Source organism: Mobula hypostoma, chromosome 19 (genome assembly GCF_963921235.1).
Source record: "Mobula hypostoma chromosome 19, sMobHyp1.1, whole genome shotgun sequence".
NCBI classification, from domain to species: Eukaryota; Metazoa; Chordata; class Chondrichthyes; order Myliobatiformes; family Myliobatidae; genus Mobula; species Mobula hypostoma.
Genome location: NC_086115.1, coordinates 60,695,258 through 60,721,111, shown reverse-complemented (window position 1 = coordinate 60,721,111; position 25,854 = coordinate 60,695,258). Strand labels below are relative to the sequence as shown.

The window sequence follows — 25,854 nt, the reverse complement described above, 5'->3', positions numbered from 1 at the left end:
ATAAGATGATGAGAGGCATTGATCGTGTGAATAGTCAGAGGCTTTTTTCCAAATCTGAAAATGGCTAACACGAGAGGGCACAGTTTTAAGGTGCTTGGAAGTAGGTATAGAGGAGATGTCAGGGGTAAGTTTTTTTACGCACAGAGTGGGTGAATGCGTGAAATGGGCTGCCGGCGACAGTGGTGGAGGCGGAAACAATGGGGTCTTTTAAGAGACTCCTGGATAGGTAAGTAGAGCATAGAAGGCTACAGGTAACCCTCGGTATTTCTAAAGTAAGTGCATGTTCGGCACAGCATTGTGGGCTGAAGGTGCTGTATTGTGCTCTAGGTTTTCTATGTTTCTATGTTTCTAACCCAAGGATGTGCTGGGGGCAGCCACCAAGTGTCGCCACACATTCCGGCGCAAACCCGGCATGCACACAACGTTGAGCAGATCAACCCAAGCAATAACAATAGTAACAAAACAAGTCCTTTTCCTCCCTCTCACCCACCCACACACAAAGATAGAGACACAGTCTGCCTCCGTATTTCCAGCAGACTCACAGACATTGGGCCTCAAAATTTCCCTGTGGACTTGCAGACATCAAGCCTCAACATTCAGACTTCTGATTGACCTTCAGGCTTCAATCTTCATCTGACCCCAGGACTTGCAAATGATAGAACCTCACACACTCCAAGCATTGAACTCCGGACCCGCCAACTTGAGCACCAAGGGGTGGGGTCCCATATGGACCTCCAATCTCAAGACCTGCTGAGCTGGGGGAATTTGCTGACATGAGGGTCCACAAGCCTTCAACCACACTAGTTCTCATCACTAGCGGTTGCCAGCCGTGCCCCTAGTTTGTAAATTCACTCAACAATTCACTCCTGTCCATATTTTGTCCATTTACACTCATATGTGCCTTTGTCGATCCATTAAAAGCTGATGAGAGAGATCTCCATTGTTTCCTATCAACCATCAATGGCGCAATGTCACATGCACTTTCAATTCTTGCTAGGTTTTTACAGGTATAAAGTTCAGTAGCTTCAGATCAAAAATAGGAATACTGTTTGTGCTTGTGCAGTGTTAAAGATAATTTCCTGCAAGCATACATCATTTAGGATAAACAGTGTAAAAACAAGAGTTTTTTTCTTTTTGCTGCTTGGTATTTGTACATAACATGATGTACAAAACCAAGTGAGGTTAAAGATTGTCATTTCCTTCAAGAATTTAGCTGAACCACTGACCACAAGGTCTCTACACAGGGCAATTTAATCTCAACACGCAGGGATCAAGGACTGCTCAATCAGATTTGATTTATGAAATAATCCAGAAACTGGTGTTTAAAAGTTTATGTCCAAAACCAGACAGACTTACCTTTACCAAAGTAGAAATGAATTGCCCAGAAAATTCATGACTTGCAAACAAAATGGATTAATTAATTACTGACTCCACTGCAAAAGTAAGAATTCAAACAACATATGGTCTTGTCTCATTCACTTGTTTTTCTTTCTTTATTTATTTAGTACATCACAGAGCAGGCCGTTCTGGCCCTTCGAGCCATGCTGCCACAGCAACCCCACAATCCTGATTAATTCTAGCCTAATCATGGAACAATTTACAATGACCAATTAACCTAGCCAGCATGTCTTTGGACTGTGGGAGGAAACCAGAGCACCCAGGGAAAACCCACACATTCTACGGGAGAGAGAATCAGAATCAGGTTTATTATCACCACCATGTGACGTGAAATTTGTTAATTTAGCAGTAGCAGTTCAATGCAATACATAATCTAGCAGAGAGAGAGAAAAAATAAAAAAAATAAATAAAATGAACATAATAATGAATAAGTAAAACAATTACATATATTGTATAGATTATTTTAAAATGTGCAAAAACAGAAATGCTGTATATTAAAGAAGAGTGAGGTAGTGTCCAAAGCTTCAAAGTCCATTGAGGAATTGGATGGCACAGAGGAAGAAGCTGTTCCTGAATCGCTGAGTGTGTGCCTTCAGGCTTCTGTATCTCCTACCTGATGCTAACAGTGAGAAAAGGGCATGCCCTGGGTGCTAGAGGTCTTTAATAATGGTCGCTGCCTCCTGCCTCCTGCCTCCTAATGTTCCCTAAAGATGTCCTGGGTACTTTGTAAACTAGTGCCCAAGATGGAGCTGACTAGATTTACAACCTTCTGCAGCTTCTTTTCGGTCCTCTGCATAGCCCCTCCATACCAGACAGTGATGCAGCCTGTTAGAATGCTCTCCATGGTACAACTACAGAAGTTTTTGAGTGTATTTGTTGACATGCCAAATCGCTTCAAACTACTAATGAAGTATAGCCGCTGTCTTGCCTTCTTTATGACTACATCAATAAGTTGGGACCAGGTTAAATCCTCAAAGATCTTGACATACAGAAGCTCATTACAGAAAGGCACCAGTATTAACTCTGAACTCCAGAACACCCAGAGCTGTAATCTCAGACGCTACACTAAACCCAACAAGCTCTCTGAATTTTCAAGCATGCTAACTATACAAAATAGAGACAATTTACATTTAGTAAATTTATTAGTAGAACCTTATTGAAAAAAAATCAACATTTACAGTTCCTGCCAAATTTCCCAAGTTGTTCAATTACAACAACTTGTAGATCAACAAATCATTGAAGCCTCAAGTGGTTTGAATTTTTAGAAAACATGCAACATTCCACGACATGTCACAAGACAACAAACAGCAAACTACAGGCACACTTACTTCAGAACCATCTGTGATGAAGTATAATTGAAGGTATATCCACCAATTACCCACATAAATTTCCCATATACAACAGCTTTGTGGGATGCACGGCTCACACTGGGACTGAAAGGTTTGATATTTGGTAGTACCCAGTAGGATTCTGAAGATGGGACAGGTAAAGAGCAATCTGGTCCTGGAACACAGTAAAACAGAACTATCATGTTAAGTGTTCCAATGCAAGACAGATATTTCAAAAGCAGGCAAACAAGTTGAAAGTACAAAAAAGGCACCCCAGATCACTCATTTTCAAAATATATTCAACGCACAATCACAAGATTATATTATATTTATTGATTAGGATGATAATTATTCACTTATTCACAAAATAAATACAAGCAGTTAGCAGAGTCTGTATCTGCAAAAGACACATTTGAACAGTGAACACTCAGTAGAAAGCAAGTTGAAGTATACCCATTGCAAAGCACATGACTGAACCAAAAACATTGCACATAACTTTGCAAAGAAGTGCAATAAGGTGTCAAATCTGTGATTAATTATTCATGCACTTTCATGCTACTTTCTATCACCCAACAATACTCGCCAGAAGACCAATTAGTTTTCCATGTGACCTGAAACTACATTTTAATCTCAAAGTTTGGAAGAACCAGTCAAAATCTTGCCATCAACCCTTATGGAAAGAATGATGCACAGAGCTGGTAGGTCTTGTGTAATATGCTGAAAACGTGATGCTCTCTAAGTGAAGTTGCTCCATGTAATTACCAAGATTCCCTGATCAGCAAGATATATAGATAAGGTTTTGTTCCTTAATGTTGTTATAGTCGGGAGTCCCACTAACTATTAAATGCTTCCAACGACATGCATCTCAAATAGCCTCGGACGACCAAGTCCAGCTCCTAGCCTTCATGTGTGGCTTAGTTACCGACAGAAGGGGCAAAGGCAGGTAACTGGTATCCTAAAACCAGAAGGACCTCAAAAGACAATGAACCATGAGACCAAAATGTATTGGAGCAGAATGAGGTTATTTGGCCCTTCAATTCTGCTCCACCATTCAATCATGGCTAATCCTTTTCTCCCCATAACTTTTGATGCCATTTCCAATCAAGAATATATAAAGCTCTGCTTTAAATCCACCCAACAATCTGGCCTCCACCAGCTGCCTGTGGTAATAAATTCCACAAATTCACCACCCTCTGGCTAAAGAAATTTCTCCACATCTCTGTTTCAAATGGACAGCCTTCTATCCTTAGACTGTGCCTTCTTGTCCTACACTTCCCCAGCATGGGAAACATCCTTTCCACATCTACTCTGTCTAGGCCTTTCAACATTCAAAAGGATTTAATGAGATCCCCCCTCATCCTTCTAAATACTAGCAAGTACAGACCCAGAGCCATCAATGATATGCTTTCATTCCCAGAATCATCCTCGTGATCCTCTTTTGAAATCTCTCCAATACCAGCAGATTTTTTCTTAGATAAGGGGCCCAAAACTGTTCACAATACTCAAGGTGAAGCCTCTCCAATGCTTTATAAAGCCTCAGCATCACATCCCTACTCTTGTATTCTAGACCTCTTGAAATGAATGCTAACATCGCATTTGCCTCCCTCACCACCAACTCTACCTGCAAGTTAACCTTTAGGGTGTCTGCATAAGGACTCCCAAGTCCCTTTGCATCTCAGGTTTTTGGATTTTCTTCTCATTTAGAAAATAGTCTGCACATTTATTTCTACTACCAAAGTGCATGACATTTTCCAACATTGTATTTCATTTGCTGCCACTTTCTTACCCATTCTCCTAATCTGTCTAAGTCCTTCTGCAGCCTACCTGTTCCCTCAACACTACCCGTTCCTCCACCAATCTTCGTATCATCTGCAAACTTGGCACCAAAGCAAATATTCCATCATCAAAATCATTGACATACAGCATAAAAAGCAGTCCCAACACCAACGCCTGCAGAATAACACTAGTCACTGGTAGCCAAACAAAAAACGATTCTTTTATTCCTCCTACCAATCAGCCAATGCTCTAGCCACACCAGTAACTTTCTTGTAATATCATGTGCTCTTAACTTGGTAAGCAGCCTCATGTGTGGCATCTCGTCAAAGGCCTTCTGAAAGTACAAATATACAACATCCACTGCCTCCCTTTTATCTATCCTACTTGTAATCTCCTCAAAGGATTCCAACAGGTTCATCAGTCAAAATTTTCCCTTAAGGAAACCACGAAGGCTTTGCCCTATCTTGTCATGTGTCACCAAGTACTCCATAACCTATTGATTCTAACGACTTCCCACCACTGAGGTCAGGCTAACTAATTTCCTTTCTGCTGCCTTCCTCCCTTCTTAAAGAGTGAAGTGGTATTTGCAATGTTCTAGTCCTTTGGCACCATGCCAGAGTCCAATGACTTTTTGAAACTTCATTACTAATGCCCCTTCAATCTCTACCGTTACCTCTTTCAGAACCTTAGGGTGCAGTTCATCTGGTCCGGGTAACTTATATAACCTTAAGTCTTTCAGCTTTCTGATCGCCTTCTCCCTTGTAATAGTAATTACACCAACTCCTCTTCCCTCATACTCTTCAATATCTGGCTCTCTGCTAGTGTCTTCCATAGTGAAGACTGATGCAAAATATTCACTTAGTCAACTGCCGTCTTCTTGGCCCTCATTATTATTTCTCCCACCTCACCTTTACCTCTCTATCATTTTTACATACTTCAAAAAGCTTTTACGATCCACTTTGATATTGTTTGCTAGCTTGCTTTCATATTTAATCTTTTCCCTCCTAATGATTCCTTTATTTGCCCTCTGTAGGGTTTTAAAAGCTTCCCAATCCTCGGTCTTCTCACTAATTTTTGTTTTTTTTGTATGCCATCTCTTTTGCTTTTACATCAGCTTTGACTTCCCTTGTCAGCCATGGTTGTACTATTTTGCCATTTGTGTATTTCTTCATTTTTGGATTACATCTATCCTGCACCTTCCTCATTTTTCCCAGTAACTCACACCATTTCTGCTCTGCTGTAATCCCTGCCAGCATCTCCTTCCAATTTATTTTAGCCAACTCCTCTCTCAAACCATTGTAATCTCCTTTACTCCACTGAAATACTATGTCAGACTTTACTTTCTCCCAATCAAATTTCAAGTTGAACTCAATTATATTGTGATCACTGCCTCTGAAGAGTTTTTTTTTACCTTAAACTCTCTAATCACCTCCGGTTCATTAAATAACACTCAATCCAGTATAGCTGATCCCCTGGAAGGCTCAACAACAAATACTCTAAAAAGCCATGTGGTAGGCATTCAACAAACTCACTCTCTTGAGATTCATTTCCAACCTGATTTTCCCAATTGACCTGAATGTTAAAACCTTCCATGGCTATCATAATATTGCCCTTTTGACACACCGTTTCTATTTTCTGCTGTAATCTATGGTCCACATCCCAGTTACTGTTGGGAGGCCTGCAGATAACGATCATCAGGGTTTTTACCCTTGCGGTTTCTTAACTCACTCACAAGAATTCAACATCTTCTGATCGTATGTTATAGACTTCTACTGATTTGATGCCATTCTTTACCAGCAGAGCCACGCCACCCTCTCTATCTTCCTATCCCTCTGATATAACATGTAACCGTGGACATTCAGCTGCCAACTACAACCATCATTCAACCACGATTCAGTGGTGACCACAGCATCACACCTGAGAATCTGTAATAGTGCAACAAGATTATCCACCTTATTTCTTATACTCCGTGCATTGAGATATAACACTTTGAATAGTGTATTTGCCACCCTTTTTGATTCTACATCCCTAATACACAGATACTCACCCTGCTGGCTGCAATAATGTCCTATCATCTGCCTACCCTTCCTGACAGTCTGACTGCACACTATCTTTGCTTTTTTACCATCCATCCTATCCTGAGTTCCTTCACTCTGTTTCCCACTCCACTGCCAAATTAATTTAAACCTTCTCCAACAGCTCTAACAAACCTGCCCACGAGAATTTTGGCTCCTCTTGGGTTCAGGTGCAACCAGTCACTTTTGAACAGGTCATACAATCCCCAAAAGAGATCCAGCTTCTCAGCCACACATTAATCTGCCAAATCAACCTGTTTCTACCTGACTTGTGCGTGGCAGAGGCAGCAATCCAGTAATTACTACCCGGCAGGTTCTGCTTCTCCACTTTCTACCCAGCTCTCTAAATTCTCTTTTCAGGACCTCATTGCTTTCCTTCCTATGTCATTGGTACCAATATGTAACAAGACATCTGGCTGCTCTTCCTTCCTCTCCAAAATGTTGTGGTCACGATCCGAGACGTCCCTGACCCTGGCACCAGGGAAGTGACATACCATTCGGGTGTCCCGTTCACATACACAGAATCTCCTATCTGTTCCCTGGACTATTGAGTGCCCTATCACTAACACCTTCTGCACTACTGACCTATGCTCAGTGCCAGTAATCTGGTCTGTGTGGCATTCCCCTGGGAGGTCATTCCCCACAACAGTATCCAAAATGGTATACTTATTATTGAGGGGAATGGTCACAGAACGCTCAACGCTAACTGCCCATTCACGTTTCCATTTCTCCTGACAGTCACCCAGCTACTCACCTCCTGCAACTTCGGGGTGACTACTTTCCTGTAACTCCGATCAATTATCTCTTCACTCTCCCAGACCAGACACTACAGGCAAATGGAGCTCTCAGCCGTGGTTGGCAGCTCATCCAGGAGAAGGAAAACTCTGATCTCAAACCTCTATTGCCTTGCGACTATACCCACTCATGGGAAATGCTTCGGAAGGAAACCCTGAGGGAAAAACCTGGAGCTGAAGCCCCTAAGGCAGTCCTATGTTGAGTGCATCTCTGAATGGCAACTCCTGCGATACTGCTGGTGTCAAACTGCATCGGTCGCTGCTGTTCCTTTGGGTTCATCAGATGCGTGGAGAGGGGGAGCTTGTTAAATGGGCAACAGGTTGCTCTCCATATTGTACTGCTAGCCTTGCTTATCACATAGCAGCTAGAACACAACATCCATGATTGACCCTGACCAACAGGGGCCTCTCTGACAGATAAATTTTAAATTACAAAGGCAAACAGTAAAAACAGTTTCCACCAATTGTAACAAATATTGTACTGCTCCACATTTAAAGGAACAGATATGACTGAAGACATCAGTGGAGAGAGAAGAAAAGCAAAACTGCTGATATAATTCATCAGATAACAATGATATGACAGTATGTCAAGTATTCACAATTATTAATTTCAAGTTTAGCTAATTTCATTATTAACATCACGTACTGGTTAAGTCTTCAGAAAACAGTCTGGCTATATCAATGTACAGTCAATCAGGTGATGAAGAGGTTTCATAAGTCTAAGTTACTGCAAGTTCATGGACAGAGGCATGGGACTAGATAAACAAAATTGATATTGCTAATAACATACAGCCTTGAAAGGATTTAAACTGGAGACTTCCAGTAGCGCTCATGGAGTGAAGTCGTGTTCTTGACTCGCTCCATTACCTCTGAGTTTTTTCCTATGATCAGCTACATTTAAGCCAACCATTAAGGCACCGATTTTCATAACTCCTTGCAACAAATTCTGGTTTTTTTTGATACTTGGATGTTTTTAAGATCTGCTATGTCTAAGAACGGGAAAGACGGCAAACCTCCGGTTAGACCGAAAGCTACTGATTCTCCTCCGACTGAACCAGCGTTAACTTTGAAAGCTATATCGGATCTGATTAAAACGGAAATTTCAACTACTATAACGGATCTGACTCGTGTGGAAATTTCATCTAAACTGGAGAGAATTCTTGATGTAATCGATAAAATGCAAACATCTATCACAGAACATCAGACTGCTATATCTAATCTTCAAAAATCCACGCAACAAAATGATCTCAAGATGGGGAAAATTGAAGAGACAATTACTGGAATGAAGAAAAAACTTGACTTTCTGACTTTTAAAAACTCGGACTTAGAATGCAGAATGCGACGACAGAATATTCGAATTATTGGTATTCGTGAAGCTGCTGAATCTGATGACCCTATAAAGTTCTTTTCTCAACTTTTAAAAGATGCGTTCCCTACCTTATTTCCTGACCAACCACCACTATTGGATCGGGCTCACAGAGTCCCAGTATATTCGTCTAAGTCAGATAAACCTCGGCATGTTATTCTACCATTTCATTATTTTCAAGACAAGGAGAAATTGCTTCGATTCGCTCGACCTAAAGGTTATAATGATTATTCACAGCTTCGATTCCGGCTGGTAGAGGATTTTAGTAAGCCGGTTCGGGATCAACTGTGTCCGTTATAGATCTGTGATGTCGGAACTTTATAAGATGGATTTAAAACCAGTGTTGCTTTATCCTGCACGTTTGAAGATTCGTTTGCCTAAGGGCTCTTCCCGTTTTTTCGACTCTCCATCGGAAGCCCAGAGTTACCTTGATCAATTTTCGCCTTCAACATCTTAATCGCAATTATTAAACCACTTCTGTTTGTTCCGATGCAGTTAATCTGTTTTGGTTTTTTTTTAATTTTTTTGCTTTATATGAGGGCAGACAAGTTCTTTTTCGGTTAATTAATATGGTTGCCAAATTTTTTTTCTAACTGCGTCATTCCTTTCTTTTTCCCTCGGGATTCTGGGTGGTTATTTCCTCTGCATCATTTTATGTATTTCCTTTGAGGCCTTAAATTTTGTAGTTTTCAAACGTACTTTTTGTAGTTTTCCTCGCTAGTCTATGTTAATTGTCTCATTTTCTTGTTTAACTACATGGTATGTTGTTGGTTAACGGTTTTCTTTATATTTACCTGTTTTTTCTTTGTATTATATCGGGTTTGCTTTAATCGGTGTACTTTTTTTTAATTTCTCTACTGTTTTATAACTTTAGCTGATCCTCTTACATATACACTTTTTCAGCGAGAGTCTATCAGAAGTCATGGGGGTAGTTCTAGTGCTCGCTTCTTTCTGGCTGGTCTATCTTAGATTTAGCTTTGGGGGTTCGGTGGGGGTGGTGGGAGGGGCTTCACTTTTTAGTTTTTTTCTCTTGGGCTACTTATATTACTGAACTATTGGTCGCGTTCTCCTTCCGTTATCTCTTGTTTGTTCTGTTCCCTTTCCGGGTGCGTGGGTCGACCCTATTGTCAATCCTCCTCTTTTTGCAGGTTGACTTTAGGGTTTATGGAGTCTACTACTAATTTTGTCTCTTGGAATACTAACGGTCTTAATCATCCAATAAAAAGGAAAAAAGTTTTTAAAGTATTCCAGAGACTTAAAGCACATGTTCTATTTTTACAAGAGACCCATGTGCGGAGGGGGGACAGATTATGTTTTTTCAAATTCTGGAAGGATCAACACTTCCATTCGAATTCCAACACTAAGATTCGAGGGGTTTCTATTTTTATAGATCCCTCAATCACTTTTGTACAACACAATATTATTTCTGATCCAAATGGCAGATTTCTATTGGTTAGTGGTTTACTCTTTAATAAAAAGGTAGTTTTGGTTAATGTTTACGCTCCCAACATGGACTGTCCGGAATTTTATAAATCATTATTTAATTTGTTTCCGAATTTGAATGAGTTTTCACTAATTTGGGGTGGGGATTTTAATACTTGTTTATCTCCATCTTTGGATTGTTCGGCTCCTTTACGGACCTTACCCAATAAATCTGCAACCTTGATTAACTCATTCCTTTCAGATTCCGGATTGACAGACATTTGGCGTTTTTTGCACCCTCAGGAAAAAGATTTTTCCTTTTTTTCACATGTTCATCATTCCTATTCAAGAATTGATTATTTTTTTTATTGACTCTCATCTTATTCCTTCAGTGGTCAAATGTGAATATGACTCTATAACCATTTCGGATCATGCTCCTCTTAAACTTTCTATTAAAATATTGGCCAACACACCAAATAATAGACAATGGCTGTTGCTTCAGGACTCGGATTTTAACTTTATGAATGAACAGATTGATCTCTTTTTTACAATCAACTATTCAGAAGATATTTCTATGAACATCCTTTGGGACACTTTTAAAGCTTATATTCGTGGTCAGATCATCTCGTATTCTGCTGCCTTGAGGAAGGGGTTGAAGGATGAGGAGCTGGTCATTGTAGACAAGATTAAGGAAGTTGATAAGACATACGCTACAGCTCCCTCTGAGAAGTTGTATAAACAAAGAACTGAACTTCAAATGGAACACAGTTTATTACTTTCGTCCTCGATTGCAAATCAATTAATGATAACAAGAAGTGAATTTTATATACATAGTGACAAAGTTGGTAAACTGTTGGCTAACCAGTTGAAGACTAACTATTCCAAATTTCAAATTAATCAGATTTATAATCAAAATGATCAAATGATATCTGATCAAGCTGAGATTAATCAATCTTTTTTTGATTTTTATTCCTCTTTATATCAATCAGAGTTTCCACGAGACTCTAAATATATGTATTAACTTTTTAGGTAACCTAGATTTCCCTAAGACTTCACATGATATATCTTCTATGTTTGACACTTCCTTTACTACTGATGAGATTAAGAAGGTTATTTTCTCTATGAGTCCAGGGAAAGCTCCTGGTCCTGATGGGTTTACTGTGGAATTTTATAAATGTTTTGCATCTTCATTAATTCCTTGGTTATTCAGGGTTTTGGAGGCTTCATTAAAACTTGGTAAACTTCCTGAATCCTTCTATAGAGCATCAATCTCTTTTAATATTAAAGAAGGATAAAGATCCTGCTCAATGTGCATCTTATAGACCAATATCCTTATTAAATGTTGATTCTAAAATCTTTTCTAAATTATTAGCAAACAGATTAGAAAAAGCACTTCCTTATATTATTTCGGAAGACCAAACGGGTTTTACTAAAGGTCGTTACTCTTTTTATAACATTCGTACACTGTTAAACATTGTTTAAACTCCCTCACAATATGATCCTGAGGGCGTCATTTCCTTAGACGCTGAAAAAGCCTTCGACAGAGTCGAATGGCCTTACTTATTTGAGGTGCTTGAAATGTTCAATTTCAGCCTGAAATTTATATCCTGGATCAAATTGTTGTATCACTCTCCAATGGCCTCAGTCCATACTAACTCTTTAAGCACACCGTTTTTCCCTCTTTTTCGAGGCACCAGACAAGGTTGTCCTCTTAGTCCCTTATTATTTGATATTGTATTAGAACCTCTTGCAATTGCCATTCGAGAATCTCCAAATATTATTGGGATAACTCGGGGTTTAAAGTCCCATAAAGTATCACTCTATGCTGATGACTTACTTTTATATATTTCTAATCCTCAAAAATCTATCCCTGCTGCTTTAGATTTATTAGCACAATTTAGTCTTTTTTCAGGTTATAAATTAAATCTCGGTAAGAGTGAACTTTCTCCAATTAATAAGCAAGTTCCCTTATATCAGAATCTTCCGTTTAAATTGGTTAATAATCATTTTTCATATCTTGGGATTAAAGTTACCTGTAAACATAAAGATTTATTTAAGGCTAATTTCCCACCCTTAATCGATCACATTACTCAACTCTCACTTAAATGGTCTCCATTTTATTTAACTTTGATTGGTCGTATTAATGCTGTTAAGATGTTTATTCTTCCGAAATTTTTATCTGTATTTCAGGCACTACCGATTTTTGTTCCCAAATCCTTTTTTGATAAAGTTGACTCTAAAATTTCTTCATTTATTTGGCAAAATAAAAACCCAAGATTGGGTAAAATACATCTACAGAAAGCTAAGAGAGATGGAGTTTCGCATTACCTAACTTTAGATTCTATTATTGGGCAATTAATATTCGACATATGAAATTTTGGTTACTTGATCAAGATACACTATCCATTCCTAAATGGGTAGTATTGGAATTACAATCTGCTCAAGGTTATGCACTTGGCTCCATTTTAGGTTCTTCTTTTCCTTTTGATTTGAAACGCTGTAAACTGGTTTGTAACCCGATAGTTAAATATACCTTACGTATTTGGTTTCAATTCCGAAAATTTTTCGATCTTAATCAATTTGGGCTTGCGATTCCTATTTTAGGTAACATATTCTTCCCTCCCTCTTCCACTGACCGTGCCTTTCAAATTTGGAAGACTAATGATATTTCATGGTTTTTGGATTTATTTTTAGATGGTTCCCTTATGTCCTTTGAGCAATTATCTAACAAATATAACTTACCAAGAATACATTTTTGTAGATATCTCCAAGTTAGAAATTTCCAAAGTACTGTACTCTCTTCCTTTCCGACGCTACTTCCTACATATATTTTAGATACTATAATTAACCTTAATCCATGTCAGAAAGGTGTAACGGCTATTATTTATAATACTATTATGAAACTTAGGAAAGCTCCATTTGATAAGATTAGGTCAGATTGGGAAAAGGAATTGGGTCTTATTATTCCGGTGGATGACTGGGCGCATATTTTACAACTAGTTAATACTTCCTCTATCTGTTCTAAACACTCCCTAATTCAATTTAAAGTTGTCCATAGAGCACATATGTCTAAAGATAAATTAGCTCGTTTTTATTCTCATATTAACCCTTTGTGTGACAGATGTCATGGGGAGATAGCTTCCTTAACTCACATGTTTTGGGCCTGTCCTACTCTGGAAACTTTTTGTAAGGATATTTTTAATATTATTTCAAAGGTACTGAATATAGATATTTCTCCCCATCCTATTACTGCTTTCTTTGGATTACCTAAAATTTCCAGTAATCTTTCCCCTTCAGCCCGTAGATTGATTGCATTTCTTACTTTAATGGCGAAAAGATGTATTTTACAACATTGGAAGGAGATTAATGCTCCAACTACATTTTTTTGGTTTTCCCAGACGATACTATGTTTAAATCTGGAGAAAATTAGAAGTAATTTTTATGATTCTTCAGTTAAATTTCAACAGACTTGGAGATCTTTTATTCAACATTTTCATTTAATGTAACTTTTTTTTTCCTTTCTCTGGCCATATTTACATTCCCTTCTTGCTTTTTAACTGTTTTTAATGGAGGTCGGGTTTGAGGACGTGATTGTTTTAAATAGTTTAACTCTACTTGATACCTAGTTAGCCCATTGCTTTGCTTTGCTTTTTAGTTTAGTTGCACGGTGGGTGTTTTTTTTGGGGTTTTTTTTTCCTTATTGACATATTTGAAAATTAGTTTACTATTATATTACCTGGTTAATTTATATCTAAACTGCACTGTTTGTACTAACTTTTTTTGTGTATTAATATCTCTTGTAGAGTTATATTGCAACTGTGTATCAGTGCCTATATGGTTTACCTTTTGTGTACTAATTCAATAAAAAGATTTAAAAAGAAAGAAAGGATTTAAACTAATTATATAGAAAAAATCAAGAATTTCAAACTAATCAAGATTAATATCTGGAGCAAAAAACGTGCATGCGTTTTCTGAATTCAGCAGGCCAGGCAGCATCATCACTGTTTTCATATCTACTTCTCAGCCTTTTTTTTCCCTCCAGTGTTGCCAAAGGGCTCTGGCCCAAAACTTCAACTGTACTTTTTTTCCATAGATCCTGCCTGACCTGCTGAGTTCCTCCAGCATTTTGTGTGTGTTGCATAACTGAGCAAAAGACTATGAGCAGGCAAAGAGGCGCAAACACTCAGATTCATCTGTCTCAACATAAAGTGCATACAATTTCTTTATGTGCTTGGAAAAAAAAGTCTGTGCTGATGATCCTTTTATGATCAGAAGCAGATTGCCCCCATCCACCTTTCACGGGAGAATCTGGAACTAAGTGAGCATCAAGAGAAATATTGTGAATTTTGTTTCAGACTGTCACAACCCTGGAATACTCCGAGGGCAGTGAAAACAAAATCTGAACATTTTCCAACCAGACAAACAAGAGATAAACAATCACCCACTCGATCTTGATCTATCTTTGTATCTTCTCTCTCATTCCCTCTTGCAGGTGTTACAAAAACGATTGCTACCCACAACTAACCAAGAAACTCTAACGTGCTTTTTAAATTAGACTTCCTCCCACCCAGGTTCCTTCAAAGCGTTCCTTTCCATATTCCCTGTTCCCTCCACAACCATGCTGCCAACAGCACTTCCAACAATTTTGCATCAAATACATCATTTAACTCTTTACTCTCGGGATCAATAAAGTATATCTATCTATCTACCTACACTGAAGAATCACTTCCTCCATGGCATCATGGGTCAGTCTTCCAGCTTCACAACAACCTCTCCAATTGTCAAAATACTTGTGCTTTGAACTCCACCTTTCCCACAACATGATGTGGAGCAATAATTTATTTGTACTTGTTCCAATTGAGTGGACTCCATTCAATGCTCATGACATGGTCTTCTTAGAAGTGGACAAGCAAAATGCAGATTGGATAACAATTTTGCAGAACATCTCCATTCAGTGTACACTGGTGATTAAGTCACCAGTGTTCTTCTTCCACCTCATACACTGTTCCAATGAAATTTAAAGCATGCTCAAGAAACAGCAGATCATTCAATTAGGAATATCGAGCCTTCTAAATTAAATGATAAATTTTAGATAATCAGTCCTTCCATCCTGGTATTTCTCATTTTCAACATTCAGTTTTTCCTGGGAGTATCATATTTGTTACACTTCAACTAGATACTTTTTGCTATTCACTGGCCCTTACCATCATGTTTCAGGTTACTATCACTTGCACTATTTAATCGCTCCTGACTTACCCCTGAATGACCTTTTCTTATAAACTGATCTTATAAACTTTTCTCAGTTCTGACAATCATTGACCTGAAACATTAACTTGCTTCACAGATGCTGCCCAACCTTATGTGCTTTCATCAATGAACCTTTCGCTTTCAAATTATGTTTCACCCTTTTTTTAAAAAGGCTCCTAAGGTCAGTAATCACCAAGACAGTCTCCACTCCAAATTCTGTCTTTATCATCTTAGTAAAAAGAAAATCTCTCTCAATGTCAAATACAGAACAATCAAATAATGGTTTTATTGAAAATTTTAATATGGGTATTTTAACCAAGCACATAAATAATATAAGTCAATTGGTCCAATAGAACATTAATAATATCTGAAGGAAGCTGATAGACAATTTATGTAAGACACATTCTGTTATAGATGCCAATGACCACAGGATGGTGCATTTGCCCTTTAGAATACAAAAATAATGAAATCCTCATTACCAAATAGGAAGAGTCAATATAGACCACTTTCTTCCCACTCCTGCAGTAAAGAGAAAATATAACTAAGCAAATAAAAATTAATTGCATAAAAATTATATTTCCTAGCATACGGTTCAACAGTTGAGTCAGAAGGGGATCAAAAGGGAACTAGTTTCTGAGCTAGATCTACTAGTATTTTATTTTTAATTATTTAGGGATACAGCGCAGAATGGGCCCTTCCGGCCCTTCGAACCACACCACCCAGCAACCCCAGCTTTTAACCCCAACCCAATTTACAATGACTAATTAACCTACATCTTTGGACTGTCAGAAGGGACTGGAGCACCCGGAGAAAGCCCGTGCATTCTACAGGGAGGACGTACAGACTCCTTACAGATTATGTCAAAATTGAACTTTGAATTCCGACACCCCGAGCTGTAATAGAGTCATGCTAACCGCTATCCTACAATGGCAATCATTTTTATGTTCAATTGATATGGACAATCTATACTTCATATTTGTCAAACAGACAGGATTTCATCTATTCCAGCAACCCCTGACAACCCCTAATTTTAACCCTAGCCTAATCATAGGACAATTTACAGTGACCAACTAACCTACCAACTGGTACATATTTGAACTGTTGGATGAAACCAGACAACTGGAGAAAACACACAGATTCTATGGGAAGGACATACAGACGACAATGGAATTCCACTCCAAACTCTGATACCCCGAGCTGTATTACCATCACAGTAATTATTAAGCTACTGTAGAATTTAGAGGAACGGGACAGTTTGTAGTAAAACATTGGGGATCTTGTTGATCAACTAGACTAGCTGCCCATCTCCAACTGCTGAAACAGCAAGAAATTGGATAAATAAATTAATGACAAACAACAGGAATTCTGCAGATGCTGGAAATTCAAGCAACACACATCAAAGTTGCTGGTGAATGTAGCAGGCCAGGCAGCATCTGTAGGAAGAGGTGCAGTCGACGTTTCAGGCCGAGACCCTTCGTCAGGACTAACTGAAGGAAGAGTGAGTAAGGGATTTGAAAGTTGGAGGGGGAGGGGGAGATCCAAAATGATAGGAGAAGACAGGAGGGGGAGGGATAGAGCCAAGAGCTGGACAGGTGATAGGCAAAAGGGGATACGAGAGGATCATGGGACAGGAGGTCCGGGAAGAAAGACAAGGGGGGGGGAACCCAGAGGATGGGCAAGAGGTATATTCAAAGGGACAGAGGGAGAAAAAGGAGAGTGAGAGAAAGAATGTGTGCATAAAAATAAGTAACAGATGGGGTACGAGGGGGAGGTGGGGCCTTAGCGGAAGTTAGAGAAGTCGATGTTCATGCCATCAGGTTGGAGGCTACCCAGACGGAATATAATGTGTTGTTCCTCCAACCTGAGTGTGGCTTCATCTTTACAGTAGAGGAGGCCGTGAATAGACATGTCAGAATGGGAATGGGATGTGCCGTGGATAGACATGTCAGAATGGGAATGGGATCGCTCCCTATGCAACTCCCTTGTCCATTCGTCCCCCCCATCCCTCCCCACTGATCTCCCTCCTGGCACTTATCCGTGTAAGCGGAACAAGTGCTACACATGCCCTTACACTTCCTCCCTTACCACCATTCAGGGCCCCAAACAGTCCTTCCAGGTGAGGCAACACTTCACCTGTGAGTCGACTGAGGTGATATACTGCGTCCGGTGCTCCCGATGTGGCCTTTTATATATTGGCGAGACCCGACGCAGACTGGGAGACCGCTTTGCTGAACATCTACGCTCTGTCCACCAGAGAAAGCAGGATCTCCCAGTGGCCACACATTTTAATTCCACATCCCATTCCCATTCTGACATGTCTATCCACGGCCTCCTCTACTGTAAAGATGAAGCCACACTCAGGTTGGAGGAACAACACCTTATATTCCGTCTGGGTAGCCTCCAACCTGATGGCATGAACATCGACTTCTCTAACTTCCGCTAAGGCCCCACCTCCCCCTCGTACCCCATCTGTTACTTATTTTTATGCACACATTCTTTCTCTCACTCTCCTTTTTCTCCCTCTGTCCCTCTGAATATACCTCTTGCCCATCCTCTGGGTCACCCCTGCCCTTGTCTTTCTTCCTGGACCTCCTGTCCCATGATCCTCTCGGATCCCCTTTTGCCTCTCACCTGTCCAGCTCTTGGCTCTATCCCTCCCCCTTCTGTCTTCTCCTATCATTTTGGATCTCCCCCTCCCCCTCCAACTTTCAAATCCCTTACTCACTCTTCCTTCAGTTAGTCCTGACGAAGGGTCTCGGCCTGAAACGTCAACTGCATCTCTTCCTACAGATGCTGCCTGGCCTGCTGCGTTCACCAGCAACTTTGATGTGTGTTAAATAAATTAATGACTTGGTAATCGAATCAGGTTAAAGAATTAGAATAAATTACAAGAAAACAGAATAAATAGGAAGATAAAAGAAAAATGGGGAAAAAATGTTGCAGCTGAGAAGCTGCAGACATCTTTTCAAAGGAGATCAGACAAGGTCACCAACTGGCCAACTGTTCCACAATAGGTAAAGAATTGTGATGTGGCCATGTGCTATTATCTATTCTTGGGATCCACCCTTGTAGCTTACAGTGTTTGTGAGGACTTTTTCTAGTACTTTTTAAAAGGTGTGTTTATGGTTTCTGTCACTACTACAGGGATCTTCAGAAAATTTGCCCCAGCTGCATCTCCTCAGCATGGCTCTAATCCTCAAACATTTGTCATAATGTCACAAATGTGATGTTGTTATGTTCTAGATCACTCCATTCAAAATAGTTATTGGATGTTAGATTACAGCAAACAAATACCTGTTCATCACAGTGCTCTAAATTGGGTACATGATGGTTATTCATAATAAAACATGTTGTGTGGTAGTTTAATTTAGAAGTATCATAGTCATACTTTATTTATCCCGGGGGAAATTGGTTTTCGTTACAGTTGCACCATAAATAATAAATAGTAATAGAACCATAAATAGTTAAATAGTAAGTATAAAGGCATTTGCAAGTTTTAAGGATAAATTTAGAATTATTGGCAAATCTTATCATGTGAAGTGTTTCTTCACTGCCTTTCAATGAAATATATTTTCTAATGTAGGCCCAAAAATTATATACTGAAAGTGGTTGGAAACAACAGACCAATCCAAAACTCAAGTATTTTGCATGTTGATTTGCTGAGAACACAAGTAGGAACAGAATTGCAAGACAGCATCTGGCCAAAAGTGAACAGAGAAAGCCACAATGTATCTCATGTGATAAAGAAAGCAGAGCAGAACTTCTAATTCCTTAGACCAGGGGTGGCCAACTCCATCCGTCAATTTTTTCACACATGAGTTCGGATGCTCCATACAACTCTTGTATCCCCATTCAATTCTTGTAAAAATATGTTAATATAGACATATTTAGCATTTTTACATGATAAACTGATTTAATATAAAAACAAGATAAACATTACTTACCTTAATGAGAAATTTTAACAAATATATTTTGTCTTCTTTTGATTTCTTCCTTTTTCTTAATCACATATTCTTTCCATAACTCAGACCCAAGCACTAGCTTTAGTTTTCCATCTATTTCAGTCTGATGTTGTGTTTTATAGTGTCTTTTAAGATCATGTCTTCTATTATATGAGAAAGTGTTGTCACAAACAATGACCAATGGTTTTCCTGATGGACCCACTATAAATAAGAAATCATTTTCCCACTGTTCATTGAATTCACGCTTACTATCACTTTCTGCTTTTCTTTTGCTCATTTTCTTTCACACTGTGATGGGTAACTGAATGTAAAAACGAGGCTTAATTTTTGAAGAAGTACAAAACTGCAAATGTTCACAAAGGACGAACAAAGCACAACTCCATAGCGCACGAGTGTCAATTGTAAACTGACTGGCAAAAACCTGCGACGCACCACTGGTGCAGACGCCTGGCGCCTCAGGATCAAACGAGCATCAAACGTGTATTGAACAGTTATGGAACGACTGCAGAGCAAAAGTCCTTCTTTCCTAATTTGACTCATTGAACATTTTTAAAAAATTAAAAACAGATTAATGTGAAAGAAGATAACATCTGCCAATAAATGTGCACGAAATAATAAAATCGCTAAAATTAATTGCTAAGTTTTAGATTTATTCTCAGTAAAACCCATTTCTAGCTGTAAGCTACTTGAGTTCCTGTTACAGGTGTCCCCCGCTTTTCGAACTTTCGCTTTACGAAACCTCACTGTTACGAAAGACCTACATTAGCACCCTGTTTTCGCTTTCAGAAGGTGTTTTCACTGTTACGAAGAAAAAGCAGTGTGCGGAAAAAGGCAGCGCGCGCCCCGAGCAGCCGCTCTGCCCCGGATTCGAAACGGCATTCTCACCTGCATTGCTTAAACACATGCCTGTGAGCAGCCATTTGCAATATGAGTATTGGAAAAGCCTGAAAGAGCTCGTAAGGGTGTTACACTTAGCGTAAAACTAGACATAATTAAGCGTTTCAATCGTGGTGAACGAAGTAAGGACTAAGTGAGTTTGGCTTGTGGAAGCTGACGAAGATGATGTTAAAGAGGTTTTGGCATCCCATGACCAAGAACTGATAGATGAAGAGCTGATGCAATTGGAAGAGGAAAGGATAACAATTGAAACTGAATGCAGTAGCGAACGGACCGAAAGTGAAGTCATCCAGGAACTGAACGTGAAGCAACTGCGTGAAATTTTCACTGCAATGATAAAGTACGACTTTAATTTTGAAAGGGTACTTAGGTTTAGGTGATATTTGCAGGATGGTTTGAGTTCTTACAAAGAACTATATGATAGAAAAATGTGCGAGGCTCAGCAGTCAAGCAAGCCTTCCGCATCAGCCACAGCAGACGACGAACCTCGATCTTCGACATCTAGGCAGGCAGTCATAGGAGAAGTTGAGCTGCCTGCTGTAATGGAAACAGACGACGAGATGACACCCCAGTGTCCCACCACTCCGCGATTCGCGGAGAATGCAGCGATAGCCGGGAGGCACACAGCACAGCTTTAAGAAAAAAGCCGAAATAAACAAGCTAATTAATTAGGTGCTGCCCGACACGTAAATGTCGGCCCAGACCAGAGACGACGCAATCGGAAATCGGCAGTGATCTGGTCCGACAATTACGTGCCAGTCGTCACCTAACTAATTAGCATGCTTATTTCGGCTTTTTTCTTAAAGATGTGCTGTGTGCCTCCCGGCTACCACTGCACCCCTACATGCTTTGCGGCAATGTATCGGTCGGCGGTCTGGAGGGTGGGGCCCCTGCACCACCCAACCTGCGACGACTCAATCTAACACACCATCATCAGTGTGCTTGGCGCTGAACCAATTCCAGTAAGTGATACTACACTGTACATACATTATTTCTACTTTATATAGGCTGTGTATTTTTACGTGTTATTTGGTATGATTTGGCAGCTTAAAGGTTACTGGACAGCGCTTGCGCCGTGTTTTTGCCAACAGCGCTTGTGTGAGATTTTCTACCGATGGCGCTTGCGTGAGATTTTCACTGTGGAGAGCAGTGCAGTAAGGATTGTGGAGAAGTATTTCTACTTTATATAGGCTGTGTATTTATCATATCATTCCTGCTTTTGCTATATGTTACCGTTATTTTAGGATTTATGTGTTATTTGACATGATTTGGTAGGTTATTTTTGGGTCTGCGAACGCTCACAAATTTTTCCCATATAAATAAATGGTAATTGCTTCTTCGCTTTACGACATTCCGGCTTACGAACCGTTTCAAAGGAACGTTCTACCTTTGGATGGCAGGGGAAACCTGTATAGATTTTTTTTCTACAAATTGGTTTTTGGTTAATACTTTTTGCATGAGTAGGTTTACTTTTTTATTATCATCACTGGGTGGAATGCGCCACTTCTAATCATCCTATGCGTCACTTTTGGCGCATGTGCCATAAATTGGCCATCCCTGCCTTAGACAGATAAGGAAATTCGGCACATGCTCATTGACCCTCACCCCATTTTGACAGACGCACCACAGAAAGCATGCTATCCACATATAACAGTGGTCCCCAATCACTGGGCTGCGGACCAGTACCGGGCCGCAAAGCATGTGCTACCGGGCCGCGAGGAAACCATATGATTTGGCGATATGAGTCAGCTGCACCTTTCCTCATTCCCTGTCACGCACTGTTGAGCTTGAACGCACGTGAGGTCATTACCCGTGCGTCATCCATGTCAGCGTGGGAAGAAGATCAACTCCTCGAGCTTGCAAATGACGGTGGGCTGAAAAGTATGTTTGACATAACATCTCTGCCGGCATTCTGGATCAAAGTCGAGGCTGAATATCCTGAGATAGCCACGAAAGCACTGAAAACGTTGCTTCCATTTCCAGCATATCTCTGCAATGAATGCAATGAAAACTAAATTGCGGAATAGACTGGACATAAGGAACCCCCTTCGAGTATTGCTGTCTCCCATCACCCCGCAATAGGACCATCTTGTTCCAGGAAAACAAGCCCAGGGCTCCCACTGATTCAGCGATATTGGTGTGTTGCAATGATTTTATATGTTCATACGGGGAAAATATGTGCTGTGTGTTTAATATCCAAACATTACTTAAAATGTTATGATGCTATTGACATAAGTGACTTATATAACCATATAACAATTACAGCACGGAAACAGGCGATCTCGGCCCTTCTAGTCCGTGCCGAATGCTACACTCACCTAGTCCCACCGACCTGCACTCAGCCCATAACCCTCCATTCCTTTCCTGTCTATATACCTATCCAATTTTTCTTTAAATGATAATATCGAACCTGCCTCTACCACTTCTACTGGAAGTTCGTTCAACACTTACTTCAAGCTCCCCTGTCCTCCCCTGATAATAGACTTATCACTATATTCATGCGAGGAAAATATGCGCTGTGTGTTTAATATTAAATTCATTAGGTAAACCCTTTTAGAAATGAAATTGAGTGCATTAGCCACTTATCACCTATATTCCGGTCGTGATTAACCCCCCTCCCCCCCAAACAGAATCGCCAAAAACGATTTGTAGAAAAAAATCAGCACGTACACACAAGCTACGCATGCGCACTGGTGCCCCCGCAAGGTTTCATGGTCAATGTCGTCTTTCTCGGGGTAAACACAATGTATTTGACTGCTACACTTGTCCGTTGGCAACCCTACCTCCCCCGACCACCCCCCCCCCCGGGTCGGCCGGTCCGCAAAAATATTGTCAATAATAAACCGGTCCGCGTTGCAAAATAGGTTGGGGACCCCTGACATATAATATCAAACCTTGGTATGGCATCTGCTCTGCCCAAGATACAAGAAATTGCAATGAGTAGTACACACAGTTAAGTCCACTTTGCCAACCAGCTTTGCCTCTATTGACCCTATCTACACTTCCCGTTGCCTTGGAAAAGGAGTCAAGATAATCAAAGACTCCTCACACCACAGTCGTTCTCTTTTCTTCCCCACCCCACCCCACCCCCTTCCATTGGGCATAAAATACAAAACACAACCATCTGACTCAAGGACAACTTCTGTACTACTGTTATAAGAATCTTGAATGGACATCTTGTGCGATAAAGTTGAACTGTTATCTACCCCTTCGTGTCATTGTATCTCATTTCCTTTCCTGCACTGCAATTTCTTTACCTGAAACACTATATTCTGCATTCTGTTATTGCCTTTCCCTTTGTACTACTTATGTTTTGAAATCCTCTGTATGGATGGCATGCAAAACGAAGTTTTTTTTGCTGTTATCTCAGTACTTGAGAGAATAATAAACAATTTATCAATAAAGCAATTGGAAGAGTTGTAATAAACTTTAAAGATTAAAGGTGTTATGATTTAGAACAAACAATACTGTTCCCATGATCACACATTTTATATTAATATTGTTATAAAATCAAATAACTTACCTTGCCAGCTATCATTACAAACACAGAGTTTTTCTCCAGTTAAGTCGCAGTATCCATGATCTGGGCTCCCACAGTTGTCCTTGCAATATGGAATGTCACAGGCTTCCCCCTTCCAATATTTATCACAGTCACAAAACACCCGACCAATAGTACTTCCAGTAACACATTTGCCATGGCCTGAGCAATTGTTTGGGCAGGAATTAATCCTTTAAAAAGAATAAAACATTTTTTAAAATCTAAAAACTATACAACAGTATAATAAAATACAAACCACTATCATCACTGATTGTAGTATAATGGCACTCCTGAGAAGCACTGCAAAGATCCTTTGGATCTGATTGCACTGGATTTAGTCCATTAGCTGCCCTTGCTCCCAAATGATATGGTTTGGGAATAGACAACCAACCATGCTGGCCTTCTGCTTTCAAGAATTCTCCCACAATTCAGTGCGAGCCTCAAGGGATCACAGAAGATTCATCCTGAAACCTTGCGGCTAGTATGTCTAAGCAGTGAAGTCAAGGTAGCGCTAAATGGCGACTCCTTTACTAGCATCTTTGGAAACAGCTCTATTTCTATCTTTGATATCTCTTTTTTTCCCTTCTTAGGGTGCAGGGGATTCTTTTAAAGACCCTGACCTGGAGTTACATTCTGACTTCAGCTCTTTGCGGGAAAAGGACCTGCTCTCAGAGCCTCATGACCACTGCCTTTTACTATTCCAGAGATGCGGTATAGTCGAGGTAGTTATGAGAGGAAGAGTACCTCTTCCCACCCTGCCACATGTAAAAATGCCATTCCCTATTCCCAGTTCCTCCGTCCCCACCGCATCTGCTCCCAGGAAGAGGCTTTCCGTTCCAGGACATTTCAAATGTCCTCTTTCTTTAAGGATCATGGTTTCCCTTCTGCTGTCATTAATGATGCCCTTACCCGCATCTCCACCATTTCCCGCACTTTGGCCCTCACCCCATTCTCCTGTCACCACAACAGGGACAGAGTTCCCCTTGTCCTCACCTACCACCCCACCAGCCTCCAGATCCAGCACATTATCCTCCACAACTTCCGCTACCTTCAACAGGACCCCACCACTAAGCACATCTTTCCCTCTCTACCCATCTCAGCTTTCCGCAGGGATCGTTCCCTCCGCGTCTCCCTGGTCCACACGTCCCTCCCCATGGATCTCCCACCTGGCACTTATCCCTGTAAGCGCAAGTGCTACACCTGTCCCTACACCTCCTCTCTTGCCACCATTCAAGGCCCCAAACAGTCCTTCCAGGTGAGGCAACACTTCACTTGTGAGCCTGTTGGGGTCATCTATTGCATCCGGTGCTCCTGGTGCGGCCTCCTCTACATCGGTGAAACCCGACGCAGATTGGGGGACCGCTTCGTTGAGCACCTCCGTTCCATCTGCCACAACAGACAGGATCTCCCGGTTGCCACCCACTTCACATTCCCATTCGGATATGTCCATACATGGCCTCCTCTACGGCCATGATGAGGCTAAACTCAGGCTGGAGGAGCAACACCTCATATACCGGCTGGGATGCCTCCAGCCCCTTGGTATGAACACTGAATTCTCCAACTTCCGGTAGTCCCCTCCCCCTCCCTACCCCCATCCCAGTTTCACTCTGCCCCCTCCCCCAGCTGCCTATCACCCCCCTCATGGTTCCACCTCCTTCTACTACCCATTGTGCTTTCCCCTATTCCTTCTTCACCTTTCCTGCCTATCCCCTTCCTCACCCTTTACCTTTCCCCTGACTGGTTTTTCACCTGGCACCTACCAGCCTTCTCCTTCCCACCTTCCCCCCACCTTCTTTATAGGGCCTCTGCCCCTTCCCTCTTCAGTCCTGATGAAGGGTTCCGGCCTGAAACATTGACTGATCATTTCCATGGATGCTGTCCGACCTGCTGAGTTCCTCCAGCATGTTGTGAATTTAAAATTTAAGACTACTTAAAACCTCTATAACTATTGAAATAGAGGAAATCAGGAGCCAAAGGAATCCATTCAATCCTTCACGCCTACTTTGCCATTCAATTTGAAAATGTCTGATCATCGAAATTCAGTACCCTGT

General features: G+C 40.6%; 1 protein-coding gene across 12 annotated transcripts in view; it reads right to left on the bottom strand.

Moving 5' to 3' along the window:
- Positions 1 to 25,854, bottom strand: part of atrnl1b (attractin-like 1b) — a 1,086,143-nt gene that overhangs the window by 914,228 nt on the left and 146,061 nt on the right. For all 12 annotated transcript variants that reach the window (XR_010021036.1, XM_063072023.1, XM_063072026.1 and 9 more), the window contains 2 exons: positions 23,789 to 23,994; positions 2,727 to 2,901 (listed from right to left, as the gene is read on the bottom strand). Coding sequence is in view for 11 of the 12 variants with exons in the window: in XM_063072023.1 (XP_062928093.1) it covers positions 2,727 to 2,901; positions 23,789 to 23,994 (381 nt within the window). In the remaining variant the exon portion in view is untranslated. The remainder of the gene's footprint in view (positions 1 to 2,726; positions 2,902 to 23,788; positions 23,995 to 25,854) is intronic.